The following is a 22931-nucleotide window of genomic DNA, read 5'->3' on the forward strand; positions in this document are numbered from 1 at the left end:
AGAAGATAAAATGTTTTCCAAACTGACCAAAATAATTAATGTTTCTCCAACCCAGCTTGGTTTTATGTTATAACCTATAAGTGCATGCCATACACATGGCAGAAGCAGAACAAGCAAACAAAGCACAGAAGAAAAGCAAAACATGAGCTACACAGAGTAGTCACTCCTGAAAAGCTTTAAGTGTCTGAATTTAGGTTCTCAAAACAACAGATCACTATTTTTAAGTGCATGTTATACACATGGCAGCAGAAGGTGTTGTATGACTGAAGATCAGCATTTAAGAGGCTAAATAGCTGCAGATATTGTCTCATCACTTAAATTAAGAACCATATTCCTTTTTTTTTAAATTAAAATTTTAAAATTTTCAATAAAGCTCATTGCCACGGAGAACCACCTGTCCCAGTTTGGATACTCTTGGTCTTGGTAGAGGCTCAAATGGCTAGGAAGCTAAGTAAGCCTTCACTAAAGAAACAATCATTTTTCAAGGTCCTGCTTGGCGACTTCTATCAGCATCTGGTAACATGCATCCTACCTTCTTTTCCACTTTTTCAAGATCAGTTCTTACATTCATGATCCATGCATGATTGCCCTTTTTTCTTTTTTGGTTCATTTGAATAAGATCTTAACTTTCTGTATGTGTTCAAGTTTAATCAGTATATTACATTCAGAGTGATGCACACAAATTTCAGCTGAAAGGTTAACTACCCTGTTCATGGTTTAAGTCCACTCCTTTTCAGTTACCAAATACTTAGCATATGCAACTTGAGTTATGTGAGATTTTCTTGGTTTTAAGAAGCATATGTTCTATGATTTACAAGAAGCTGTTAAATTTTGTAGCGTTTACCACCTGTGTTTATCGAGAAGTTAGATGGACAATCACTTCCCAAATGTGCTCTTAGAAGCCCTAATGGGAAACTGTGGACTGTGGAATTGGAAGAGAGGGAGAATGGCTTTTTCTTCCATGATGGCTGGCAGGGTTTTGTGAGGGATCATTGTTTAGAAATCGGAAATTTTTTGGTTTTCGACTATGATGGTGGCTCCAAGTTTGATGTCACAATTTATGAACCAACTGGCTGTGAAAAGGATGTAGAAGCAGCCAAGAGGAGAAGTGGTAATCCTGTTTCCTCTGTAAAAGATGAAATTGTTGACATTGAGACTGAAAATTACAACAAAGAAAGTAAAAGCCAAACCATCAATGCTGAAAGAACAAGTCGTAAGTTCTACTCCATCTTAAATCTACTTTTGAACAGCTAGGGAAGTTTTGTATGTGCTGTTTACTATTTACTCTAATGGCTCGTTTACGTGTTTTTTCTTCTTAAATCGTGTCTCAATTTGGCATGTGTAGGCAAGTATATCATGTCTGGAAAGAGACCTGCAAATGACTCTGTAGAAGAAACATCAACTGGATCCATCTTGTTCAAATCGGAGAATTCATGTTTTATAAAAATTCTGACGAAAATACTATATCCAGTGGTGAGTACTTTGTCATCCAATACTTAATCATGTTTTCGAAAGCCTTTCAATGTGGTGGTTGGTAAATGTTAAAAGAGAACACAACCTCGAGTCAAAATTATGTGACTTAAGATGAAATGTATGCAATAGAGTGTGCAGTAGGTGAGTTGTTGAAAAATTATCATAAAGACATCATTCTTGACAGTTCCACCATTTGTCAGGGGTATACAAAATTATAAGTTTTAGTATAGAGTACAAAGTTTATGAATAAGTTTTTACTTTGATGTTCCAATTGCAGACAATTCCAAAGGAACTAGCCATAGCTGAAGGTCTTGTGAGGAAGAAGACTGTAAAGCTTCATGATCCAGCTGGGAGATCATGGATTGTTAAACTTAGAGTCCACAGGTCACCGTATCTTCGTTTCGAAATGACGAAAGGTTGGGCAAAATGTTGTAGAGCAAACCAGATTTCACAAGGGGACACCATCGTTTTTGAGTTTGTGAAACCAAGTGTAATGCAAATTCATATCTACAGAGGAGGAAGAGTGGGAGGCAGTGGGTGTTCTGTTGTACTCGTTAACCCCGGCCTGAAAACCTAGGCTATTTTAACTCTAGAGTTTCGCATTGCAATACTTTAAAAAAATGTTTGACTGCAATCCATTTTGGCTAAGTGATGATCTTCTTGTATTTTATTAGGTTAGTTTTCATTTTCCATTTATTCTTCTACTACTCTTTAGTGCCCGTGAAATATTTAATGATTGTTTTACTTGATTCAATTAAGACATTTTTTTTTTTAAATTTTGGGTAGGGGGAAATCAAACATAGGACCTTGAGTGTGACAAATGTTACCAATTAACCAGGAAAAGTTTTTCGCTTAGATTTTAGGTTTTAGCTTCCAATTTTAGTAGCTCAAAACTTGAGAGTTAAACTCTGCTAGGAATGAGATTAGAAAATCGGTTAAAGAAACTTACAAAAATTCTAAAATAAGGGAAACACTTGTCTTCCTACTTATTGCCAATCACATTTTGATATATAAAAAAATTTCTTTATTCGTCACCAATGTAACATTTTGATTTTAAAAAATTCCTTATTCGTCACAAATGTAACAATGTAATTCTAAATCTACATTTGTCTTCCTACTTCCTGCTAATCACACTTGTTTTTCTACTTCCCACACTTGTTTTCCAACTTCCGGCTAACAAAAATTCCAAATCTAAACATATACCAATGTAATTCTCAAAATCCTCAAACATCCGTATTTCAATATATCTAATTAACTACTAAAAACAATTAAAAATAATTTTTGTACGAAACCTCAATTCAACGAGGAAAAGTATTAATAAACAATTACAAATAAAAAAGACGCTAAAAATAAAGATAAAAAATTGTGAGTGATATTTCCCCCAAAAAAAAAAAAAAAACTATCATGATTGAAGGCATTTATTATGCATATACATGGAATAAAGGGAATTTATGTTTTTGAAACCTACCTAAACACGGAAAAAGTTAATGTTACCCTTTTTCAGAATACCTTGGGTTATAAGTTTATATGACATGGCTGAACAACGATGAGAAAAACAGAGAGGCCCTAGCAAGCAAGCATCGCCTGTTCTGCTTTTTCCCTGCCGATAAAACTTACCCACAAAAGCTAGCTACACAGAAAACCCACTCCTAAAAAGCTTTGATCTTTGAAGGTTTCGTTGAAGACTGAAGACTTGGTTCAAATGGCAAGGAAACTTATGAAGCGTTCAGTAAAGAAGAAATCGTTTTTCAAGATCCTGCTTGGTGACTTCTCTAAGCATCTGGTAACATCTTTGCCTTCTTTTTTCACTTTTCAAGATCAATTTTTTTACAGTCTTGAACGGATGCATAATTGCATGTTTTCTTTCTGTGTTTTTCTGGGTTCATACTTCAAGATTGATTGAAAGTTTGAGTGAATGGTTAATAGTTAATACCCTGTTCATGGATCATATTTGGGTCGACTTCTTTTTAATTATATTGATCAATCCTGAATAAAATCACAATTACATATGTTTGGTTGCCAAGAAAGTGAGAGAAGTCGGAGAGAAAATTTATGGCAGCTATAATAGCATACAACTCACTAAGTTGACTTATTTGACTCAAGCTTTGACCTTGAGATGACTGAGTTGCTTTTCTGTGGATTGTTTGACAAATTGTGGGTGAGGATGTAATGGGAAATTACAACAAAGAAATGCTTGAATGATTTGGAAGTGTTTGATTATTTTCCTGTATTAGTATTGCGATGCTATTAAGTTTGGATTATGTTTGTTAAATGATTCTTGCTTTGTTTTAAGCACATGTACCGTGGTTTTTCAAAAGGCTATTGAATTTTGCAGCGTATACCACCTGCGTTTATCAAGAACTTCAACGGAGGATCACTTGGCAAATGTTCTCTTAGAGGCCCAAGTGGGAAAGGGAGGGCTGTGGAATTGGAAGAGAGAGAGAATGGCTTGTTCTTCTCTAAGGGTTGGCAGGGTTTTGTGAAGGATCATCATTTAGAAGTTGGCAATTTCCTGGTTTTCCGTTATGATGGTGAATCAAAGTTCAAAGTCACAATCTATGACAGAAGTGCCTGTGAGAAGGATGTAGAGGTAGCCGAGAGGGGGATTGGCAGTTCAGATTCCATCGAAAGTAAAGGAAATCAAGTTAGAGTAAAAGAGGAAATTATAGACCTTGAAACTGAAAACTACAACGAAGACTATGAAAACAAAACAAGTATTGCTAACAGAAGAAATTGTAAGTTATACTCTATTTTACTTCCCTACATCTAGGGAAGATTTGTATGTGTATTTTCTGTACTGTTAATTATGTTTCAATTTGGTGATGAATAGGCAATGCCATGTCTGGAAAGAAACCTACAACTGATTATGTAGAGGAAACAACAAGTGAAAGCATCTCATTCAAATCGGATCATCGATGTTTTATGGAAACTATGAAGAGGCATTACCGATATTGCATGGTGAGTACTTTGTCACCAATTCTTGAGCCATTGTGTTTTTTGAGAACCTTTCCATATTTGGTTGGATTAGAGTAAAAGATATATTTATTTTTTAGAGAAAACATAGTAAAAAAAAGAGTTGCAGTATGGAAGTTAATGGAAAAACATCTTCAATAAATTTTTCTTGAAGTTCTACCCCTTGTTAGGCTTGATTGTTTTCCCTGCTAATTTATCTTCGTAGGCTTGAACTTTTTTTGTCCTTAGATATCAATTATGTTCCAAATTGCAGATGATTCCGAAGAAACTAGCCATAGCTGAAGGTCTTAATAGTGCAAGGAATGTAACGCTTCGAGATCCAAATGGGAGATTATGGCTTGTTAAACTTGTAATCCGTCCCAAGTCATCTTGCAAACGTGTGGAATTCACGACAGGTTGGGGAGAATGCTGTCAAGCGAACCAGATTTCAGTTGGGGACACTATGGTTTTTGAGTTTGTCAAGCAAAGTGCAATTAAACTTCATATTTTCGGAGAAGTGAATGGCAAGAGGTGTCCTGTGGTACTTGATGCCCCCAATGGTGAAAATTAAAGCTAGCTGACTCTCGAGTTTCACATTGCAACGTTTTCATTAAAAAAAAATGCTTTGACTGCAACATTTACCTTAGCATTTTGAGTAAACGATGGTTTTCTTGCATTGTATTATATGTTACGTTTCATTCCTCAGCCACTGTTCGATTTCTCTGAATTTCCTGTCTAGTTGAATTTGTACAACGGGAAAGCTACCAGTGGCGTATCTCATTTGTTTTTCTCCAATCGCATGGCCTGGCCCATCTTTCCAGTTTTCCAGCCCAAACCAGCTCATAATTAAAATGTGGGTGCTTGTTCTAGCTCACCTACAGGTGTCAAACCAAGCAAGTTGGCCCCAAGATGGCATGGGCACGGCATGATTCAAATGTGCAAGGAATGGCATGGTCACGAAATGGGTCAGGCTCAAGACGAGCACGACATAATATATGAGCTAGGTTGTTCGACCATAATTTTTAACGCATTAGGCACGATAGCTCAACACGAAATGGACCCAGACTAGGCATGACTCATTATGCATTATGTTTCCCTTTCCTATACAACATGTCTATAAGAAAACTTAGTTTTCAAGCTAGTGTTCGAGTAATAATAGGATAAAATTGAAACCCTGTTAAAATAAAAATAAAGTTGAGCTTAGAGGCCCAGTTCACTTAGTGCATGATACAAACATGGCACGAGCCCAACTAGGTTGTGGGCTATGCCGAGTCTAGGTCTTAACTAATTAGGTCATTACGAACATAATTAATATAAATGAGCTAACACGCATACATCATGAAACATGAATTGATCCGACATAAAAAAATTGGGCCGACATGGTATGGTTCGTTTGACACCTTCCTTCATATCCAACCTAGCTAGTACTTTCTTGACAACAAAAAAACCTAGCTAGTATTCAAAAGTTGGTTCTCTCCAGTCTGTATTTGAAATTTTTTTTCTCAAAACTCGTGCTTGCATTATTGATGTTGTTGGGGGTAAGGTTACCTCAATTTGTTCTTCATTTTGGGAAAATCAATTGTGTAAAGCAATCCAAAACTAGGAAACTGCCTAGCTGCCCTTTTCATAATTTTCACCTGATTGATATATATGAATTGAATAATAAGAAACTAAATTACAATTTTAACAATCTTTCATTTACGAAGTTTTCTTTCCCTTATTTTTGTTCTGTAAATGTCAGGTTGCATATCACATGTAAACTGGACAAAATTAAACAACGTGTCGTCATCACAAGTGAACTGTTCACACTCTCCTTAATTCTCAGCTCCCTTATTTCCCCAAACTGAATTCAGCCAATCTTCTAGCTTCTTCTCAGCTCTCTCTCTCTCTCTCTCTCTCTCTCTCTCTCTCTCTCATACTAGAAGGAAGCCTTTTCCGGTCAAATGGCGAGGAAGCCAACGAAGCCTTGTCCGAAACTACCATCATTTTTCAAGGTCCTACTGGGTGATGACTTCCCTCGGCAGCTGGTAACATCCTATATATGCTAGCCCTCTCTTTGACTTTAATTTTTTTTTTTTTCTTTCTTTCTTTCATGTATTAGTATTTAGTACTTTGACTTCATACAATTTGCACTCTGTGTATTGAAAATGTATGGTCAGTAAAGAAGCTTGTACACTTTGCAGTGTCTACCACCTGCCTTTATGGTGCATTACAATGGACCATCTCACTGCAAATGTGCCCTTAGAGGCCCTACTGGAAAATGGTGGACAGTGGGTTTGGAAGAGAGGGAGGATGGGTTTTACTTCCGTGAGGGTTGGCGGCGTTTCTTGACAGATCATTCCTTAAAAGTTGGATACTTTTTGGTGTTTGATCATCAAGGTGGCCCAAAGTTTGATGTTACAATCTATCATCCAATGGGCTGTGACATGAGGAGAAGTATAGGCAACTCTGATAAGCCTGGAAAGAGACCCGCAACTGCTGCTGCTGTGGAAGAAACATCAACTGGATCCATCGTGTTCAGATCAGAGCATCCATGCTTCATAAGAATTCTAGGCAAGAACCAGTACCGCATGGTGAGTAGTACTTTTGTCAGCCAAATTTCTATGCCAATTATGTTTTATCAACGTTATCCCTTATTTGTGATTGGAAGTTAGTAACAGAAATCTTTGAAGGGTTCAATCGATTGAGCATTTTCTTTCCCTCTAATGATGTTCCATATTGCAGAACATCCCAAAGGAGCTAGCTGTAGCTGAAGGCCTCATTGGAAAGGAGAAGGTGATGCTTAAAGATCCAAATGGGAGATCATGGAACGTTAAGCTTAGGCTCGACAATAAGGAGCATCATGGTGGTCGTTTGCTCATGACACAAGGGTTGGTAGCATGTTGGCAAGCGAACAACATTTCGCTCGGGGATACAATCGTTTTTGAGCTTGTCAAGAGGAGTGAAATGGAGGTTCATATTTTCAGAACTGGAGCAGGAGGAAATATGCCTTCTGTTGTGCTTGATGCCTCCAGTAGTTTCAAACATTAAACCTATAGTTTACTTCATTGTCTAATGTTCTGTTGCGCTGGATAGCATGTATTTTGCTCCCATGATTAAAGTTGTATGCGCCTTTGTTTGGTTATGAAAAGGAAAGCCTATCAAAATTAGAATTGATTGAAAAGTTAAGATGGACACCAATCTCTGATAAATCAGCTTTCAAAGTTGAAGAAAGTGAGTGCACAATGCACATGCACGACTGAAATATCATGGATTGGCTTTTTTGTTTCTTTGTTTCTTACATTTCCTGTTTCTTTTATCTCTGTTCCTTTTGCTTTAAAATGACTGCAATATTATGGATTGTTTAACTGATTGTGGTATGGGTGAGGAATTATTAGGAAGTTAGAACACAAAGAAACATTTGCTACTTCACCTTACCTCTATGGCTCAATGACCAGTAGCACAATTTACAGACTCGTCAAACTCACACATTTTATGGCTTCTGTTTTACATACAACTAGGCATCAGTTTCCTACCTATCTCAATTGTGTATATCTTGTGAATATTATGTTATTGAATTTTGTAGAGTATACCACCCGAATTTATGAACTATGTCAATGGACGATTGCCTCCAACATGTACTCTTAGAGGTCCTAGTGGAGAATGTTGGACAGTGGGTTTGGAACTGAGAGGGGATTGATTTGTCTTCCATAAGGGTTGGCAGGGTTTTGTGAAGGATCATTCTTTGGAAATTGCAAATTTTTTGGTTTTTGATTATGGTGGCAAATCCAAGTTTGATGTCACAATGTATGATCCAATTGGCACTGAGAAGGAGTTAGAACCAGCCGAGAAGAGAAGGGGAAATCGAGCTCAATTGGAGGAGGAGATCATTGAGCTTGAAACTGAAGAACCCGACGAAGAGAGTGAAGAAGATGCTCGTATATCAAACATAAGAAAGTGTAAGTTGTATACTATTTTACTTCTTTAAAGTTTGGGGAGTTTTGTATGACCTATATAGGTTCTTTTTTATATCATATCTTTGGAATTGTATAGGCAAGTCTGGAAAGAGGATTGCAACTGATGGTGGGAAAGAAAAATCAAATGCACATGTTGCGTTCAGATCGAAGCATCCATGCTTCATTGGAACTATGACGAAGAACCACTATCGCCTAGTGAGCACTTTCTTCACCCAAATTTATAATCCAATTCGGTTATTGATTGGAAAAATAGTAAAAGAAATATTCAGAAAACCTTTTCATGGACTAAAAAATGTCTAATTCAAGTATCTGAGCATTTTCTTTCTTGTTCATATTTGCAGAATATCCCAAAGGCGCTGGCTGTAGCTAAAGGTCTCATTAGAAAGAAGAGTGTAGAGGTTGAAGATCCAAATGGGATATCATGGGATGTTAAAGTAAGGCTCCATGGAAAGGAACATCGCGGTGGTCGTTTGTTCATGACAAAAGGGTTGTCAAAATGTTTTCATGCAAACAACATTTCACTTGGGGACACACTGGTTTTTGAGCTTTTCAACACGAAGAGCGGTGGAATGAAAATATATATTTTCAGAGGAAACAGTAATGTTTTACTGGATGCCTCCAATGTCGAATATTAAGGCTGTAGTTGGCATCAGAGCCTAATTGCAATGATCAGTAAATTTCAGGACTTATTGTGGGAAGCCACTTAGGAATTGTTCAGATTTATGTATGGTAGTTGTTGGAGAGAAACAATATCTGACTGATATGGGTGGTTTTAGATGTAAGATTTAGATGTGTGAAATGTGATTGATTAGCAGATTTCAATCGTTGCATTCCTTCTTTTGGGAAGATTAATACTGATCCATGTTTTATTATAAAATTACCTGGATATAAATGCATAAACTAAATTTTCCCAAATGGTCTATGTTGTACAGTTTAATAATGACTTTTGCCTAACATTTATCTAGACCAAAACTGGGTTTTCCTCCTCCTCTGGATTTTTAGATAAATCTGATTGAGTCCATTTCTTGAGCAGTGTAATCAACAAAAAAGTGCTTGCTTGACAGGAGAGACCACAAATTATACCAATCGACAAGCCCTGGACCAGAACAAATCAAATGAAGTTACTAGCTAGCTGCTTTTTATGTAAATCAGGAACAAGGAGGTTGCCTTACCTTAGCATAAAGTTTCAACTTAAATCCAAGAAGACCAGAAATTGTCATACCAAGCAAATAACAAGTTGCCAAATTTACATACGCAGCCAAGTGTTGCCACCCACATCCTCTAGCCACACCTGAAAAAACCCATAATCAAATAATTGTGCACCAAGAAAAAACAGAAGAAAAAAAAAGAACGAAGTTGATGAAACGTGAGTGATCTCAACCTAAAACGACACCTTGAACAGAAATCAACAATTATAGAAATTGCAAGCAATGGTGTCATTGAAGCAAAGTCCTCTCTCAATACTGCATAACTTGCATCGCTGTCAACGAAGGAGGCAGCCTAAATATTGTGACCAAACACAAGAGCCAGAATAATCATGAAAGAAAGAAACACGGAGAGCTTTAAGAGTCACAACCATTGAATTCTTAGCTCTATCTGGATTGCCTGCTCCCAATTCATTTGACACCCTTGTGCTGCCACAATAAGTATAATTGATTTCAATGTATGAAATTAATAGAAAACTTGGAGTAGAAGAAACAGCTAGGAGCTTTTAGTCTACTAACCTGGCAGCAGCAATGAGGCCATATCTAATTTTGTAACCAATTTCTTGTGTATTTACACTGCAGATATAATTTAGCAAAAGCTGTTTTTAGTAACCAGAAAAACTAAGGAGAAATATATTACCACATTGCAAGTAGTGAACTTGTTTTTGCAGAGTTTGGCATCAATCCACCTAAGAGCACTAGAATGTCAAAACCCCATTCCTCCAAACTAGAAAGCCAAAATTGCTGGACTTAGACATTGACAACAAAGATCTATAAAAGATAAAATGTTCTTGTGTCACAGAGTCTTGGCTGTTATGCTGTCAGACTATTCATCTGATGTATGTATGACGAGATCATTATTCGGGATAAAAGTAATAAAAGTTTGAAGGATGTCCGCTTACCGTTCCATTGTTCCAGAGGGGAGGGCCAGTTTTAAGCCAGTGAGGATATAATTGAAAGATTCGAATGAAAATCCTTCCCACGTACGCTCAAAACTATTTGTACAACTGACATTGCAGGCCAACATAAGAACAGATAAACATGGAGAAATTGAGGTTGCAAGTGGAGCTCCCAAGAAACCAAGAGCTCTCCAATGTACCAAACCATATGTGATGCCAATATGAAAAACAATGGCAATCACTGAGAAGACCATTGAAGTATGAAGAAATCTCAAGATTTTTTACATAGATACTGAGATTTTAAATATATATATATATATATTTCCCTGATTTTTGTTTATCGATAGTTTAGAGCATTATCTATTACTATTAGACCATTACTCGAGTCTCTATTGTACCCTTCAAATTTCGCCAGCATAGACCTGTGCCGATGAACTTTCGTCGAGAGAGGTTTTTTAGTTTTGTTTTAATTTTGAAAATATAAAATTTTACTTTGTTTTTTTGTCAACTTCTCTAATTTAATTTATGTAAGGACTTAAAATGACTTAATTAATAGTAAGGACTTAAAATTCAATGGATATTGAAAAAATAAATTACTTATTTTCGCTTTGTTGTCTTAATTAAATATTTCTAGAGCCCAAGAGGCCCAAGGCCCAAGTCTTTGATTAATATAATTATTATCCATGAAAGCCAAATCCAAAGTCGAGCCTATAGCCAAGCCCATTAGTCAAACTCTCTACTGTTAACCACACTTGCCAAACCATCATAGTGTCTTGTTTATAAACACCTTTATAAGAGTGTGGATTTTCGATGTGGAGTTTTCTTACCCTAATTAGTAAATGAGAGCTTTGAATTTTTATGGCTGTTTCAATTTTTTCCCTTTGATGAGAGAGCGAGAAAATATACCGGAGTTGAAAGTCACCAATACTTTACATATCAGCGATGATAATATATATGTGGTCACTAATACGTTTAAATAATTATTAGATAATTAGGTTTCAAAATGCTGCACTGCATATAAATTTTTTGCGGTAATGCTAGAGGCACTAACTGATGTGGCATATGACATGACAATCCATGTCATTTACCACATCATCTATTTAATTACCTCAGTAAGGGTTAAGTTCTTAACTTTTAAAAAATGAGTGTTTCAAATTTGGGACCATTGTTGTCCTTGTTGCAGTCGGTACCCACCGCCAGTACCAAGTGGCATATATTGTGGATTTAGAAACGAGGAAGATGTGTGTGTTGGGTCCGAAGCCCTCTATCTTTCTTGTTCGAGTTTTCATAGTTGATGAGACTCAGATTTGCTTTTTTGTACTAGTTTCATTATGTCTTTATTATGAAGCTTATTTGGGTCGGTGAATCTGTATTATATTGCTCTTTCTTCTTTGCACTCCAAAAGATGCAGAGAAGATATGTCATGGCTCGAGACATCGTTAAGAAAAAAATTAAGGAAAAAAACTAATGTTATGGATTACATAGATGAGTATATAAATTGCATCAGATCTTCCCTTTTTTGTTTTCATGTGAGGTTAAATCTAATGGTGTTAAAAAAAACTGGAGTTTGTTTTTCCTAAATTTTTCAGCAAAAGTTGTGCCATGATGGTGACAGTACTACAAAGGAGGTTATGGAGGAGCTGTAGAGCGGCACTTGAGGGTGTCCTTAGGTCGTGGCTACGTTCAATAGATTATATATAAACATACAGAAGTTATATAAATTAATTCAAATTAACCAAATAAAATGAAGGATGTGGCACATGACTTGGATTGCCATGTCATATATGCCACGTCAATTGGTAACAAAAAGTTGATATAAGAGTTGGTGCCCGTAGAATTACCGAAACTTTTTTGTTCAAGCAAAACGGGAAAATTTTCAAACGTTGACCATACCTTATTTAGATGGACGGCGTAGCATAGAATTTACTGAATTTGTGTAATTTTTTCAAGAATATTGGTTATTCTCTGCTTCTCGATCAATATTATTGGCTAATTAGCGAAGATATAAATGGTTGGGCAGTTGTGGATTTCATGTTTGGAGCCCAGGGGTTCTTGCATACTTGTGCACTTCCTAATTGTGAAGTCAATTCCAAGAATTAAGTTTTTGGTAAGATTCGTTGAACACATTTGGTATGTAGGCTCGTGTTTTAGTTGCTTGAACACATTTAGTATGTAGGCTCGTGTTTTAGTTGCTAACTGGAGCGAATGTGTTTGGAAGTACAATGTATGAGAGAAGGCCACACACATCTCCAAAGAGGTTTTTATCACAAAAACTACCCTAGGTACCTGCCGTTGGGTTCCATCAAAAAATCTATTAGCTTATCAAAATTTGTTATCAAATTGATCTCGTCAGTGAGCCCTTTCTGGTTAACGCCGAGCTGATGGATACATAGACATTTCAACTTATATATCAAATAGGTTTTGTCCTTCTAGAAAATTTACACATACAATAAAACATTATTTGGTTGGAGCATTGGAGAATGAAGTCTAGGGTTTATTAGTGAAATCCTCTTAATCTAATCTTATATGATCTGAGGTGCACCATAGAGTGAGTGAGAAAGAGTAAGATATAGAGAGAGAGTTTTTTAGTCAAGTGTGGATTATCTTGGTGATTTGTAGGTTGTAACGTGTGGCCTCCATTCTTGTACTTTCTTGTATATGTTCATCAAGTCTTGGTAAGATAGTCCTTTTGTTGGTTGTCAGTCCCGTTCTCCTTTCTTCTGACCCCTGTGGTCCAATAAGTTTGTGGTTACCCACCCTTGGATCTAATCTAAGGGTGAAGAAAAAACTGATTTTAAATCCGTATAAGGTTATTTCATTCAATTTTTATGACTTGTTCTTCTTCTTCACCGCCTTGGATTCAATTTTTATGATTTGAAATCCTAGATTTGAATGATGGAGGAACCCAGATTTGAAATCAAGGTTGGGTGTGGGTGAGCAAACTCCTTGGACCACAGGGGTCCAGGAGAACGAGACTGCTTTTATTGTACCTGTGGTCCAAGACAACCATCCTAATTTTTGAAAATTTGTCGTATCCCTGTATTCGTATCCGTGTCCGTGCTTCTTAGTTGCTTGATATAGTCGAAGAATTTAATACTGCTATCTCATGAACGTAGACATATCGCCAAACCATGTTACTTCATGGATTCTCTTATTTTGTTTTATTTCTCGATGAATGCATAAACAAAGTTTTCCCCAAATGGTAATTTGTTGTTTAACAATTACTTTTGCCTAACATTTATCTAGACCAAAACTGGGCTTCCTTCCTCTGGATTTTTAGATAAATCTGATCGAGGCCATTCCTTGAGCAGTGTAATCAGCAAGAGTGTGCTCGCTTGAAAGGAGAGACCGCAGGTTATACCAATCCACAAGCCCTATGCCAAAACAAAGCACAACAAAAATCTGAATTCAGTGAACTATTTAACAAAACAAATCAAATGAAGTTATAAGGCTGCCTCACCTTGGCATATAGTTTGAACTTAAATCCAAGAAGACCAGCAATTGTCATACCAATCAAATAGAATGTTGCCAAATTTACATACACAGCCAAGTGTTGCCACCCACATCCTCTAGCCACACCTGAAAATACCCATAATCAAATTAATTTACACCAATTTATTTATATATAAAAAAGAGGGAGAGAGAACAAAGTTGAAATGTGAGTGATCTCTACCTGAAATGACACCTTGAACAGAATCAACAATTATTGAGATTGCAAGCAATGGTGTCATGGAAGCAAAGTCCTGTCTCAATACTGCATAACTTGCATTGCTGTCAATGAAGAAGGCAACCCAAATATTGTGACCAAACACAAGAGCCAGAATAATCGCGAAAGAGAGAAGCACGGAGAGCTTAAGAGTCGCAACCATTGCATTCTTAGCCCTATCTGGATTGCCTGCTCCCAATTCATTTGACACCCTTGTGCTGCCACAATAATTTATTTTCAATGTATGAAATTAATAGAAAACTTGGAGTAGAAGAAACAGCTAGGAGCTTTTAGTCTACTAACCTGGCAGCAGCAATGAGGCCATATGTAATTTTGTAACCAATTTCTTGTGTATTTACACTGCAGATATATAATTGAGCAAAAGCTGTTTTTAGTAACCAGAAATAACATGTTACAGCAGAAAAATTAAGGGGAAATATATTAAAGCAGTTTACCACATTGCAAGTAGTGAACTTGTTTTTGCAGAGTTTGGCATCAATCCACCTAAGAGCACTAGAATCTCAAAACCCCATTCCTCCAAACTAGAAAGCCAAAAAATAGAGAAAAAAATTGCTGGACATCAATAAAGATCTATAAAAGATAAAGTGTTCTTGTGTCACAGAGTCTGGCTGTTATGCTGTCAGACTATTCATCTCATGTATGTATGACAAGAGAACATTATTCGGGATAAAAGTAATAAGAGCTTGAAGGATGTCCACTTACCATTCCATTGTTGCAGAGGGGAGGGCCAGTTTTAAGCCAGTGAGGATATAATCGAAACATTCAAATGAAAATCCTTCCCACGTACGCTCAAAACTCTTTGTACAACTGACATTGAAGGCCAACATAAGAACAGATAACCATAGAGAAATTGAGGCTGCAAGTGGAGCTCCCAAGAATCCAAGAGCTGTCCAATGTACCAAACCATATGTAATGCCAATATGAAAAACAATGGCAATCACTGAGAAGACCATTGGCATGACATATACAGATTGTGTCTGAAGAAATCTCAAGATGTTTTGCAGGAATCCATATGCAAATAATCCAGGGATCAGATGTTTCAAAAAGAGAGCTGCAGTTTTTGAAATTTGAGGATCTTGATGGAGTAAAATCAGTAAGGGCTCTGTATAGAACCAGATTATGGATATGATGGAACATAACAGGAAGGATATGATGCAAGAGGCTTGTAGATAAATCCCCAACATTCTGTACGACTTTGCACCAAAGCCTTGTCCACAAAGTGTCTCAAGAGCTCCACTCAAACCAACCTAATCCAAAAAATGACAGACAAGAAAACAATTAAAAGAAAAGGCCATCAATGATCTTATTAGATTTTATTTCACTTCGTTAAAGATATCATGTTACAAACTGTCTGACAACCGAACATTTTCTTATGTGACTGGGAAATTACCACGAGCGCGAAACCAGTAACATTGGCCCATGAGTTGGCCAGGGTTGCACCAGCCAACTGAAGCTCACCAAGGTGGCCAGCAAACATGACTGAGACCAATGGGATCAAGGAAAAGAACACATTGGTGGGAATTGTTGGCAATGAAAATAAGACCTGTTTTTTGGCCTCCTCAATGTCTAACAGGTTGTTCCACCACCTTCTTTCGGATCCTTCTTCTCCATGCCCACCTGCCTAGCTAATGACTTAAAATTGGAATATTCGTGCAAGTTTTGGATATCAAATTTCCAGAATTAAAAAGAAGGAAAAATAAAATAGTACATCTGATCAGAAAACTTATGTTACTAAATGGAGAAGATCAATAGGTAATCTGGTTATAGGGAAATGCATGCATCCAAGAAATTGATCTCACCACACCCTGCACTCAAACCATTTTCCAAAAAAATTCAGTTTTGCCCCTCTGTGTGTATTCATGAAAATAAAAACAAAAACAGCTGATGACCAGTTTTTTACAGTATCTATACCAGAAAGAGTTATAACTGGAATTTTCGGAACTTAATTTTGAGCTAGATGTACTTCACTAGTGCCAAGTAGAATTGATTTTTGAGTAAATGCTAGCTAGAAAAGCAGAATTCACCATAAACAAAGTAATACAAAAGAAAGGTTGAATTTCCCACCTTCAGAAATCATCTTCTCCGCAACCTAGAATAGATTATATAAATTGAACTTGTAAATTAAGCAGCTGAGTTGTGAGAAAAAAAAATCAACAATAAAGAAGGTAAAAACTAAAATAGCCACAAGCTGGGAAGGAGGGATCAATGGTGGTCAATGACTCAAAGACAAAGATTTCGGAGAAATTATTGTGTGACATATATAGTCATGAACTACTGTATAAGTAGAGTACAACAATAAGACTTTTGTTTTCTGATCTTCAAGACTCCAATCATAGACATTTTTATGGTATATTTGTTCTTTTCTTGGTCAAATTGTTTGGTACATACTTCAATCATACGTTATATATTTTTGTAATTTTATGCACTGCCTTATTCCATCCATGTGACTGTGTGTGCACCAATATTCTGCTAAATTAGAATCTGGACTTTCCAGTTTCATCAACCAAAGAAAAAATAAATTGATAACTATAACATGACCAGAAAAGTGATCGAATGTGTTAGGAACCAGAACATTTATGTAAACGAAAACAGTACCTGTTTTTCGGCCTCCACCAGGTCCAAGTACACTTTCTTCCGTGACCACCTCTTTCTTTTTGCTCCTTCTCCATGACTACCTGCCTCCAATAAGGGTGTGGTAATATTTCTATCTGAGTGACCTGTGTTTGCTAACATCTCCATCTCCCTTTTTTTTTTTTTTGGGTGGAATGCGATCCCTCACCTTCTTTTTCTATGGGATGCGATGTTTTTGAGCTTTGTTTTTCCTCCTCCTATACCTTCTGCTTCTGCTTCACACACTGTGCATATATATACATACAAGTACTTCATATCATCTCCTGATTTCTTTTTGGTGTTGATAGTTTGTTTATGTAAAAAACTACGTGGTTTTAGACTTTTCTAAGACCGAAACAAAGTCCTTTTCAGGGCTGCTAAAGTACAAAATCCCAAACCTAAAGAGCAACTCTAGTCGATAATTATTTATTTATGTGGGAACATTTGTTAGCTGTTGTCTTAAATGAGACCCATCGTGAGACTCATATCAATCACCGATTGTCTATTGCCTTAAATGAAACTGATCGTGAGACTCATATCAATCACCGATTAAGAACTATCCACATGTACAATGATCATCATGTGACTCACAATTATCTATCATGGTTCTGGCATTTTCGTGTTTTAGATGACTACCACAACAATGATAGATGTACTTTTGGTGCATAGGCGTATGCTTTTTCTCTCTCATACAAAATCATATGAGGCTCAGTACAACTATGGGGGGACCTCGCATAATTGCATGAGCCAACAAATGCATACCTCATATAACCTATCTCCAAACTCTAATAAGTTAAAGTACCAATTAGAAAATGATAAGTGACTAGTTTTGAGTTTTTCTCTTTAAATAGGCTCTATATGGGTTTTTATATAATATGTCATGCTAAAATGGACTTATTTGTAAAAACCTATAACTTTTTTTTAATACAAGCGATTGGGGGAGGGGGGTTTACACACAAATATTCATTAGGTGTCTGGAAATTTTAAACCTCTGCCCACATAGATAGAGGTGGCTTACTAGTAATGCAGTGACGATAATATATGTTTGATAATACGTTTCAAGATGATTTCATAATTAGGTTTCAAAGCTCCATTAACTTTTTGTTTTAAGAAAAATTGGGGTACATTTGAAACCTTGACCATACCTTATTCAGATATGGATGGTCTAGCATTTATTGAATTTTTGTAATTTGTTCAGGAATTTGGTTATTCTCTGCTTCGATCCATATTATTGGCTTGGCAAAAAAAAAAAAATGTGGAGACACGTGAGATTTTTGACTTGCAATAGCATTTGTGAGTATGGTCGGGCTGAGGTTAAGGGCTGTCATGGCCGATTCGTACTTATGTTTGGATCCCAGCGGTTCTTTGCATACTTCTCGGCTGCCTACCAATTGTGAAGTCAATTCCAACAATTAAGCCGCCTTTGGTATTCTATTCAAATAGAAATTTCAAAAATTTTGAATTTTTTTTAAATAAGGAGTTCTTAAATCTATTTTTAAGATTCAAAAACTTGTTTGGTATGCAATTTGAAAACTTTTTTCAAATCTTAAAAATTTGAGAACTTGTGGGTTGTTAGAAAAGAAAAAACTGAAAAAACAGATATTTTTTGTTTTTAATAATTGGGGTGTTTTTTAATTGTTCTTGAGTTTGAGTTTTTAAAAAATAGGGTTACCAAACACATTTTCTTTATTTTAGACTCAAATTTTTTTTTTTTTTTTTGAGTTTAAAAGATTGGATTCAAGTTGAATACCAAACATGCCCTAAGTTTTTGGTAAGATTTGATGAACACATTTAATATGTAGGCCCGTGTTTTAGCTGCTAACTGGAATGAATGTGTTTGGAGGTATGTATGAGAATGAATCAAATGATACATGTATAGGAGCTCTGCGTAACCCCACAGATCCCTGAAGTTACTTTATTTTTTAGAGGTTTTTATCACAAAACGTCCTAAGGTTCAAGAACTATTAATAATAATTCCTTATCTTATTTTCTTTTTTCTTATCGTCTGAAATCATCCTTCACGCTAAACCCCACACATTATTTGTGTACCTACTATTGGATTATGTCAAAAAAATATGTTAGTTGCTTACGTCAGGTGACCGGATTGACCCAAAAAAAAAAGACACACACACACAACACAACCATGCTGAAATTTATTCACAAGGTCATCTACTCTTTCAGGGGTGCACTAGATTGGTAAAGCGGGCCACAGCCCAAAGAAAAGATTGTAAAAAAAGCACACTAAAACTTGGAGGCAGGTTCAGGCGGTATCGGATCGAGGAGCCCAATTCTTGAGCAGTACAGTGCCCAAAATTATGCTCGTTTGACAAGAAATGCCAAACATTAGTCCAATCCACACAGCGGTGGACCTAGAAATTTTTCAAAGAATGAGTAATATTTCAAAGTCTAAAACGATATTTAAAAAGACTAAAAACACTATATTAATCACATTAACTAATTCACCATGTTAATTATATACAAATAAACACAACATTGAAATATTAATCATTTAATCAAACCACAACAATCTTTATTAATTAATTACAAACTAAAAATATATACAAATAAATAAATTCAAAAAAATCAATACAAAATATCCAAAACAAAAACTCAATCAATTAACCAAAACCCAATAATCCATCCTAATTAATTAAAGCATAAAGAGAAATAACTTTGAAATTTGAGAGAGAAATTAATATTCCAAACAAATTGTGGAGGGTTGGTCCATTGGTGGATGGCTTATCTCTTCTGATTTTAGAGCTGCCATGGCTTATGCCCACTTCACAACCCTTCTTTTGCCTCTAAAACAAATGGGTTTCCACCAAATAAATAAAAGAATACAGAGAGGGAGAGAGATCCTTTCAGGGTGTCGTTGCTGAATGAATGTAATGGAATTTACTTATACCAATTTGAGAGAGGGAGAGATAGTCAATGATAATGAAAAAAGCACAAAGAGAAAAGCTAATGGATGATGAAGGCAAAAGAGGATTGAGAAAAAAGGGATGTGGTTGGGGAGTTGGCCGGTGTGGGTAGTGGTGGCCCTTTCTTTTTATTTCTTTTTTTTTTTTTTTTTTTTGGTTTCACTTGGACCAAAACTATGCGTTTTGGACATATCACTTTCAAAAAAAAAAGAACCCAAACAGCCTTGCGCGCTGCAGCCTGCGCAAAGAGCTGCTGCCTGGAGCTTCTTTGGAGCAAATAATCGAACAGCTGGTGGGCAATAGAAGAAGGGCATTTCTAGCTTCTCAAAGTGATTTTCCGGCGAGGGGAGGTGCAAGTGCACCTCCTTGCGCCTCTGTAGATCCGCCAGTGAATCTACATGCCCTGAAAAATCATAAGAGATTGAATTAAGCACAAACTTCAATATTGAAAAATACCAATAAACAAAAATTAGGTTTGTTCTATTCATTATGTATATCATGAGTGCAACATGATAGCGGATAAACTAGCTGAATTGGGTTCATGTCTTGAGTTAGGTCTGTCAACTTTCCAGGACCCTCCTGACAGTATTAGATCCTTTCTTAGTAAAGATTTACTTGGAGTCTGTAGGCCTCGAGCCATTATTTAATTTCTTTGCTGGACATTAGCCCCGTTTCTTCAAAAAAATACCAATCAACTAGCTTAGCATACAAACAACACAAATGTCTCTCTCTCACCTTGACATGTAACTCGGTCGTGAGCCCAAGAAGGCCCGAAATAGCCATGCCAACCAAATATGTGGCCAGATTAACATAGCAGACCAACTTTTGCCACCCGCATCCTGCGGCCAAACCTGAAAGAAAAAACCCCAACCCCAAATCATTTCCCATGCAACTTGCAAGCACCCCATGAAAAACAAAACAGGAAAAATGGAACCAAAGTTTTTTTATACCTAAAACAACACCTTGTAGAGGTTCAACGATCACAGAGACTGCAACCAAGGGTGTCATGGATGCAAAGGCTTTTACTATTTCTGGTGTGCTGCCGAATAAGCCAGCCCAGAAGTTGTGGCCAATTGTCAGTGCTAGACCAAGAAGGAAAGCAAGAAAGCCAGAGAACTTCAGAGCCACAGTCATGGCACTCTTAGCTTTCTTTGGATTGCCTGCTCCCAGTTCGTTTGAAACTCTCGTGCTGCCACAATATTATTATTTTATGTAAACAATTAATCAAAATTATATAAAAGCACTTGATCAATTGACAAAATTACTTGAAAAATAAATAGAGTGTTACTATTATTTCACCAACCTGACAGCAGCACTGAGGCCGTATGACACCATATAACCAATTAACTCCACATTGACACTATGATTAATATACATCAAAATAAATAAATAAATAAAACAAAAGAGTGTCCAAACGGGAAATAACAATTTAATTATTTGTATATATAAATAAATAAAACTTACCATATCCCAAGTAGGGACGTGCTCTGTGTTGGATGTGGAAATGCTCCTGCCATGAAGACTAAAAACTCGAAGGTCCAGTCTTCCAAGCTGGATTGATTTATATAAATAAAAAAAGACATACCAAAAGCAACCTACTTTAAATAATGAACATTTTGGAGGACACTTACCATTCCACTGCGGCACCAGGGAGGCCAAGCCTCAAAACCGTAGGGACGTGACTGAATGATGCCAGGGAGAAACCTTCCCATGTAGACTCGAATTTCTTCGAAGAAGAATGTAGACGGCGAACATAAGAAGAGAGAAGCAGAGGGAAATGGATGCTGCAAGTGGAACACCTCTGAAGCCCAGAGGAGTGAAGTGGACAAGATAATAGGTGAGGCCTATGTGGAGGCCGCGGCTGATGAAGGAGAATATAAAGGGGACGACAACAGCAGACTGGGTTTGAAGAAATCTCAAAACGTTCTGGAGGATGCCAAATGCAAACAATCCAGGAATGAACAGCTTCATAAAGACCGCAGAGAGTTTTGAGGCCTCTGCGTCTTGGTGTAACAACGAAATCAAAACTGGCTCCGAAAAGAACCAAAGTGGGGAAATAAGCAAGGAAGCTAGCAAGGATATCAAGCATGAGGCTTGCAGGTACTTCCCTAACATGCCATACTCCCTGGCACCAAAGGCTTGCCCACAAAGGGTCTCAAGCGCTCCACTTAAGCCAATCTAAACCGCGAGAGAGAGAGAGAGAGAGAGAGAGAGTCAATTCTTCAATACATAATCCAAGAAATTAAATTATGGTCAAATGTAAAATTACCCTTAACTAATTGGCAATGGAAAATTGCTAATATATTTATCTGGAGAAATTAATGAGTAATACTATTACCACAACAGCAAGGCCGGTGGCACTAGCCCATGACATGGCTAGGTTTGCAGCAGCTAGTTGAAGCTGACCAAGGTGGCCAGCAAACATCACAGACACCAAAGTGATGAAGTAAAACATCACATTAGTGAGAGTTGTTGGCAGTGAAAACAAGACCTGCTTCTTGGCCTCCTCCACATCCAACAACTTCATTTTCACCAGAGGAAAATAAGGTCTTTAGGAGAGAAGAAATTTTGTAAAGAAGATTAAAGGGAAGAAGAAGAAGAAGTCTTACCCTCCAGTTGTGGCATGCATAGGAAACTTAATTACCTTAAACATATATGGGAAGTTGGGACCATTTTTTTCCCAATTTGATTTGGTAACCTGAATTTTGAAGTGCACCTTAACCAAACCTTCTATCTCCAAATACATATAAGTCTTTACCTCACTGGTGTGGTATTTGGATTCTTAGAAAAAGACAAATATAGAGACTAATATATCATGTGTTAATTTAGTAGCCATTACATTAGAACGGAAGTGGCATCAATACATAATGTTCAATTCAATCCAAAGAACTCTCTCAAACACATGGAGAAATAAATTCTGAAACCCCTACATTTTAATTCATAGAGGGACGAATGAAATGTTAGAACATAAGAGGAAAATCATTTTCTGATATGTTATTCTTCTCCTTCTTGGAGGAATTTAAGCAAGACTGAATGTGTAAAACTTGGAAATAAACTCAAATGATAGCCTAGTTATTACGAGCGATTAGCCTAATCAACCGATCAGCTAAATTGCAGGTGAGTAGAATCGATATTGATCACTTTGAGGAGTTAGCCCACAGTGACTTGGATTGCTATATGGAAGTAGT

At 36.7% G+C, this 22931-nt stretch overlaps 4 protein-coding genes and 2 pseudogenes across 9 annotated transcripts; 3 read left to right on the plus strand and 3 right to left on the minus strand.

The window, feature by feature from the left end:
• LOC18781071 (B3 domain-containing protein Os01g0723500) lies at positions 328–5202 on the plus strand. 2 transcript variants are annotated; one of them, XM_007212573.2, is made up of 7 exons: positions 328–516; positions 838–1213; positions 1346–1473; positions 1751–3256; positions 3809–4208; positions 4304–4431; positions 4700–5202. In XM_007212573.2, the coding sequence occupies exons 1-4, from the start codon at positions 436–438 to the stop codon at positions 2048–2050; spliced, it is 885 nt and encodes a 294-aa protein (XP_007212635.2). In that variant the 5' UTR covers positions 328–435; the 3' UTR covers positions 2051–3256; positions 3809–4208; positions 4304–4431; positions 4700–5202. The 2 variants fall into 2 exon arrangements, with proteins under 2 accessions (XP_007212635.2, XP_007213970.2); XM_007213908.2 differs by lacking the exons at positions 328–516; positions 838–1213; positions 1346–1473 and having other exon boundaries at positions 2160–3256.
• Positions 5915–8104, plus strand: LOC18780702 (B3 domain-containing protein REM5). The gene is made up of 5 exons (XM_007213089.2): positions 5915–5963; positions 6167–6452; positions 6609–6998; positions 7150–7377; positions 7991–8104. The coding sequence occupies exons 2-5, from the start codon at positions 6369–6371 to the stop codon at positions 8102–8104; spliced, it is 816 nt and encodes a 271-aa protein (XP_007213151.2). The 5' UTR covers positions 5915–5963; positions 6167–6368.
• LOC18779901 (putative B3 domain-containing protein At5g58280) lies at positions 8054–9191 on the plus strand. The gene is made up of 3 exons (XM_020562952.1): positions 8054–8363; positions 8458–8576; positions 8723–9191. Exons 1-3 carry the CDS (start codon positions 8210–8212, stop codon positions 9014–9016), a joined length of 567 nt encoding a protein of 188 aa, XP_020418541.1. The 5' UTR covers positions 8054–8209; the 3' UTR covers positions 9017–9191.
• On the minus strand, positions 9343–10739 carry LOC18779192 (annotated as a pseudogene).
• Positions 13623–17209, minus strand: LOC18779717 (protein DETOXIFICATION 18). Of its 5 annotated transcripts, none has more exons than XM_020561362.1 (10): positions 16808–17209; positions 16277–16301; positions 16012–16017; positions 15603–15829; positions 14915–15459; positions 14647–14733; positions 14495–14551; positions 14159–14409; positions 13946–14064; positions 13623–13859 (listed from the first exon to the last, which is right to left on the minus strand). In XM_020561362.1, the coding sequence occupies exons 1-10, from the start codon at positions 16949–16951 to the stop codon at positions 13728–13730; spliced, it is 1593 nt and encodes a 530-aa protein (XP_020416951.1). In that variant the 5' UTR covers positions 16952–17209; the 3' UTR covers positions 13623–13727. The 5 variants fall into 5 exon arrangements, with proteins under 5 accessions (XP_020416951.1, XP_020416952.1, XP_020416954.1 ...); XM_020561363.1 differs by having other exon boundaries at positions 15603–15833; positions 15921–16017; positions 16808–16876; XM_020561365.1 differs by lacking the exon at positions 16277–16301 and having other exon boundaries at positions 15603–15833; positions 15921–16017; positions 16808–16909.
• Positions 19423–22270, minus strand: LOC18780148 (annotated as a pseudogene).

This window comes from Prunus persica, chromosome G4 (genome assembly GCF_000346465.2).
Source record: "Prunus persica cultivar Lovell chromosome G4, Prunus_persica_NCBIv2, whole genome shotgun sequence".
In the NCBI taxonomy this organism is placed as follows: Eukaryota; Viridiplantae; Streptophyta; class Magnoliopsida; order Rosales; family Rosaceae; genus Prunus; species Prunus persica.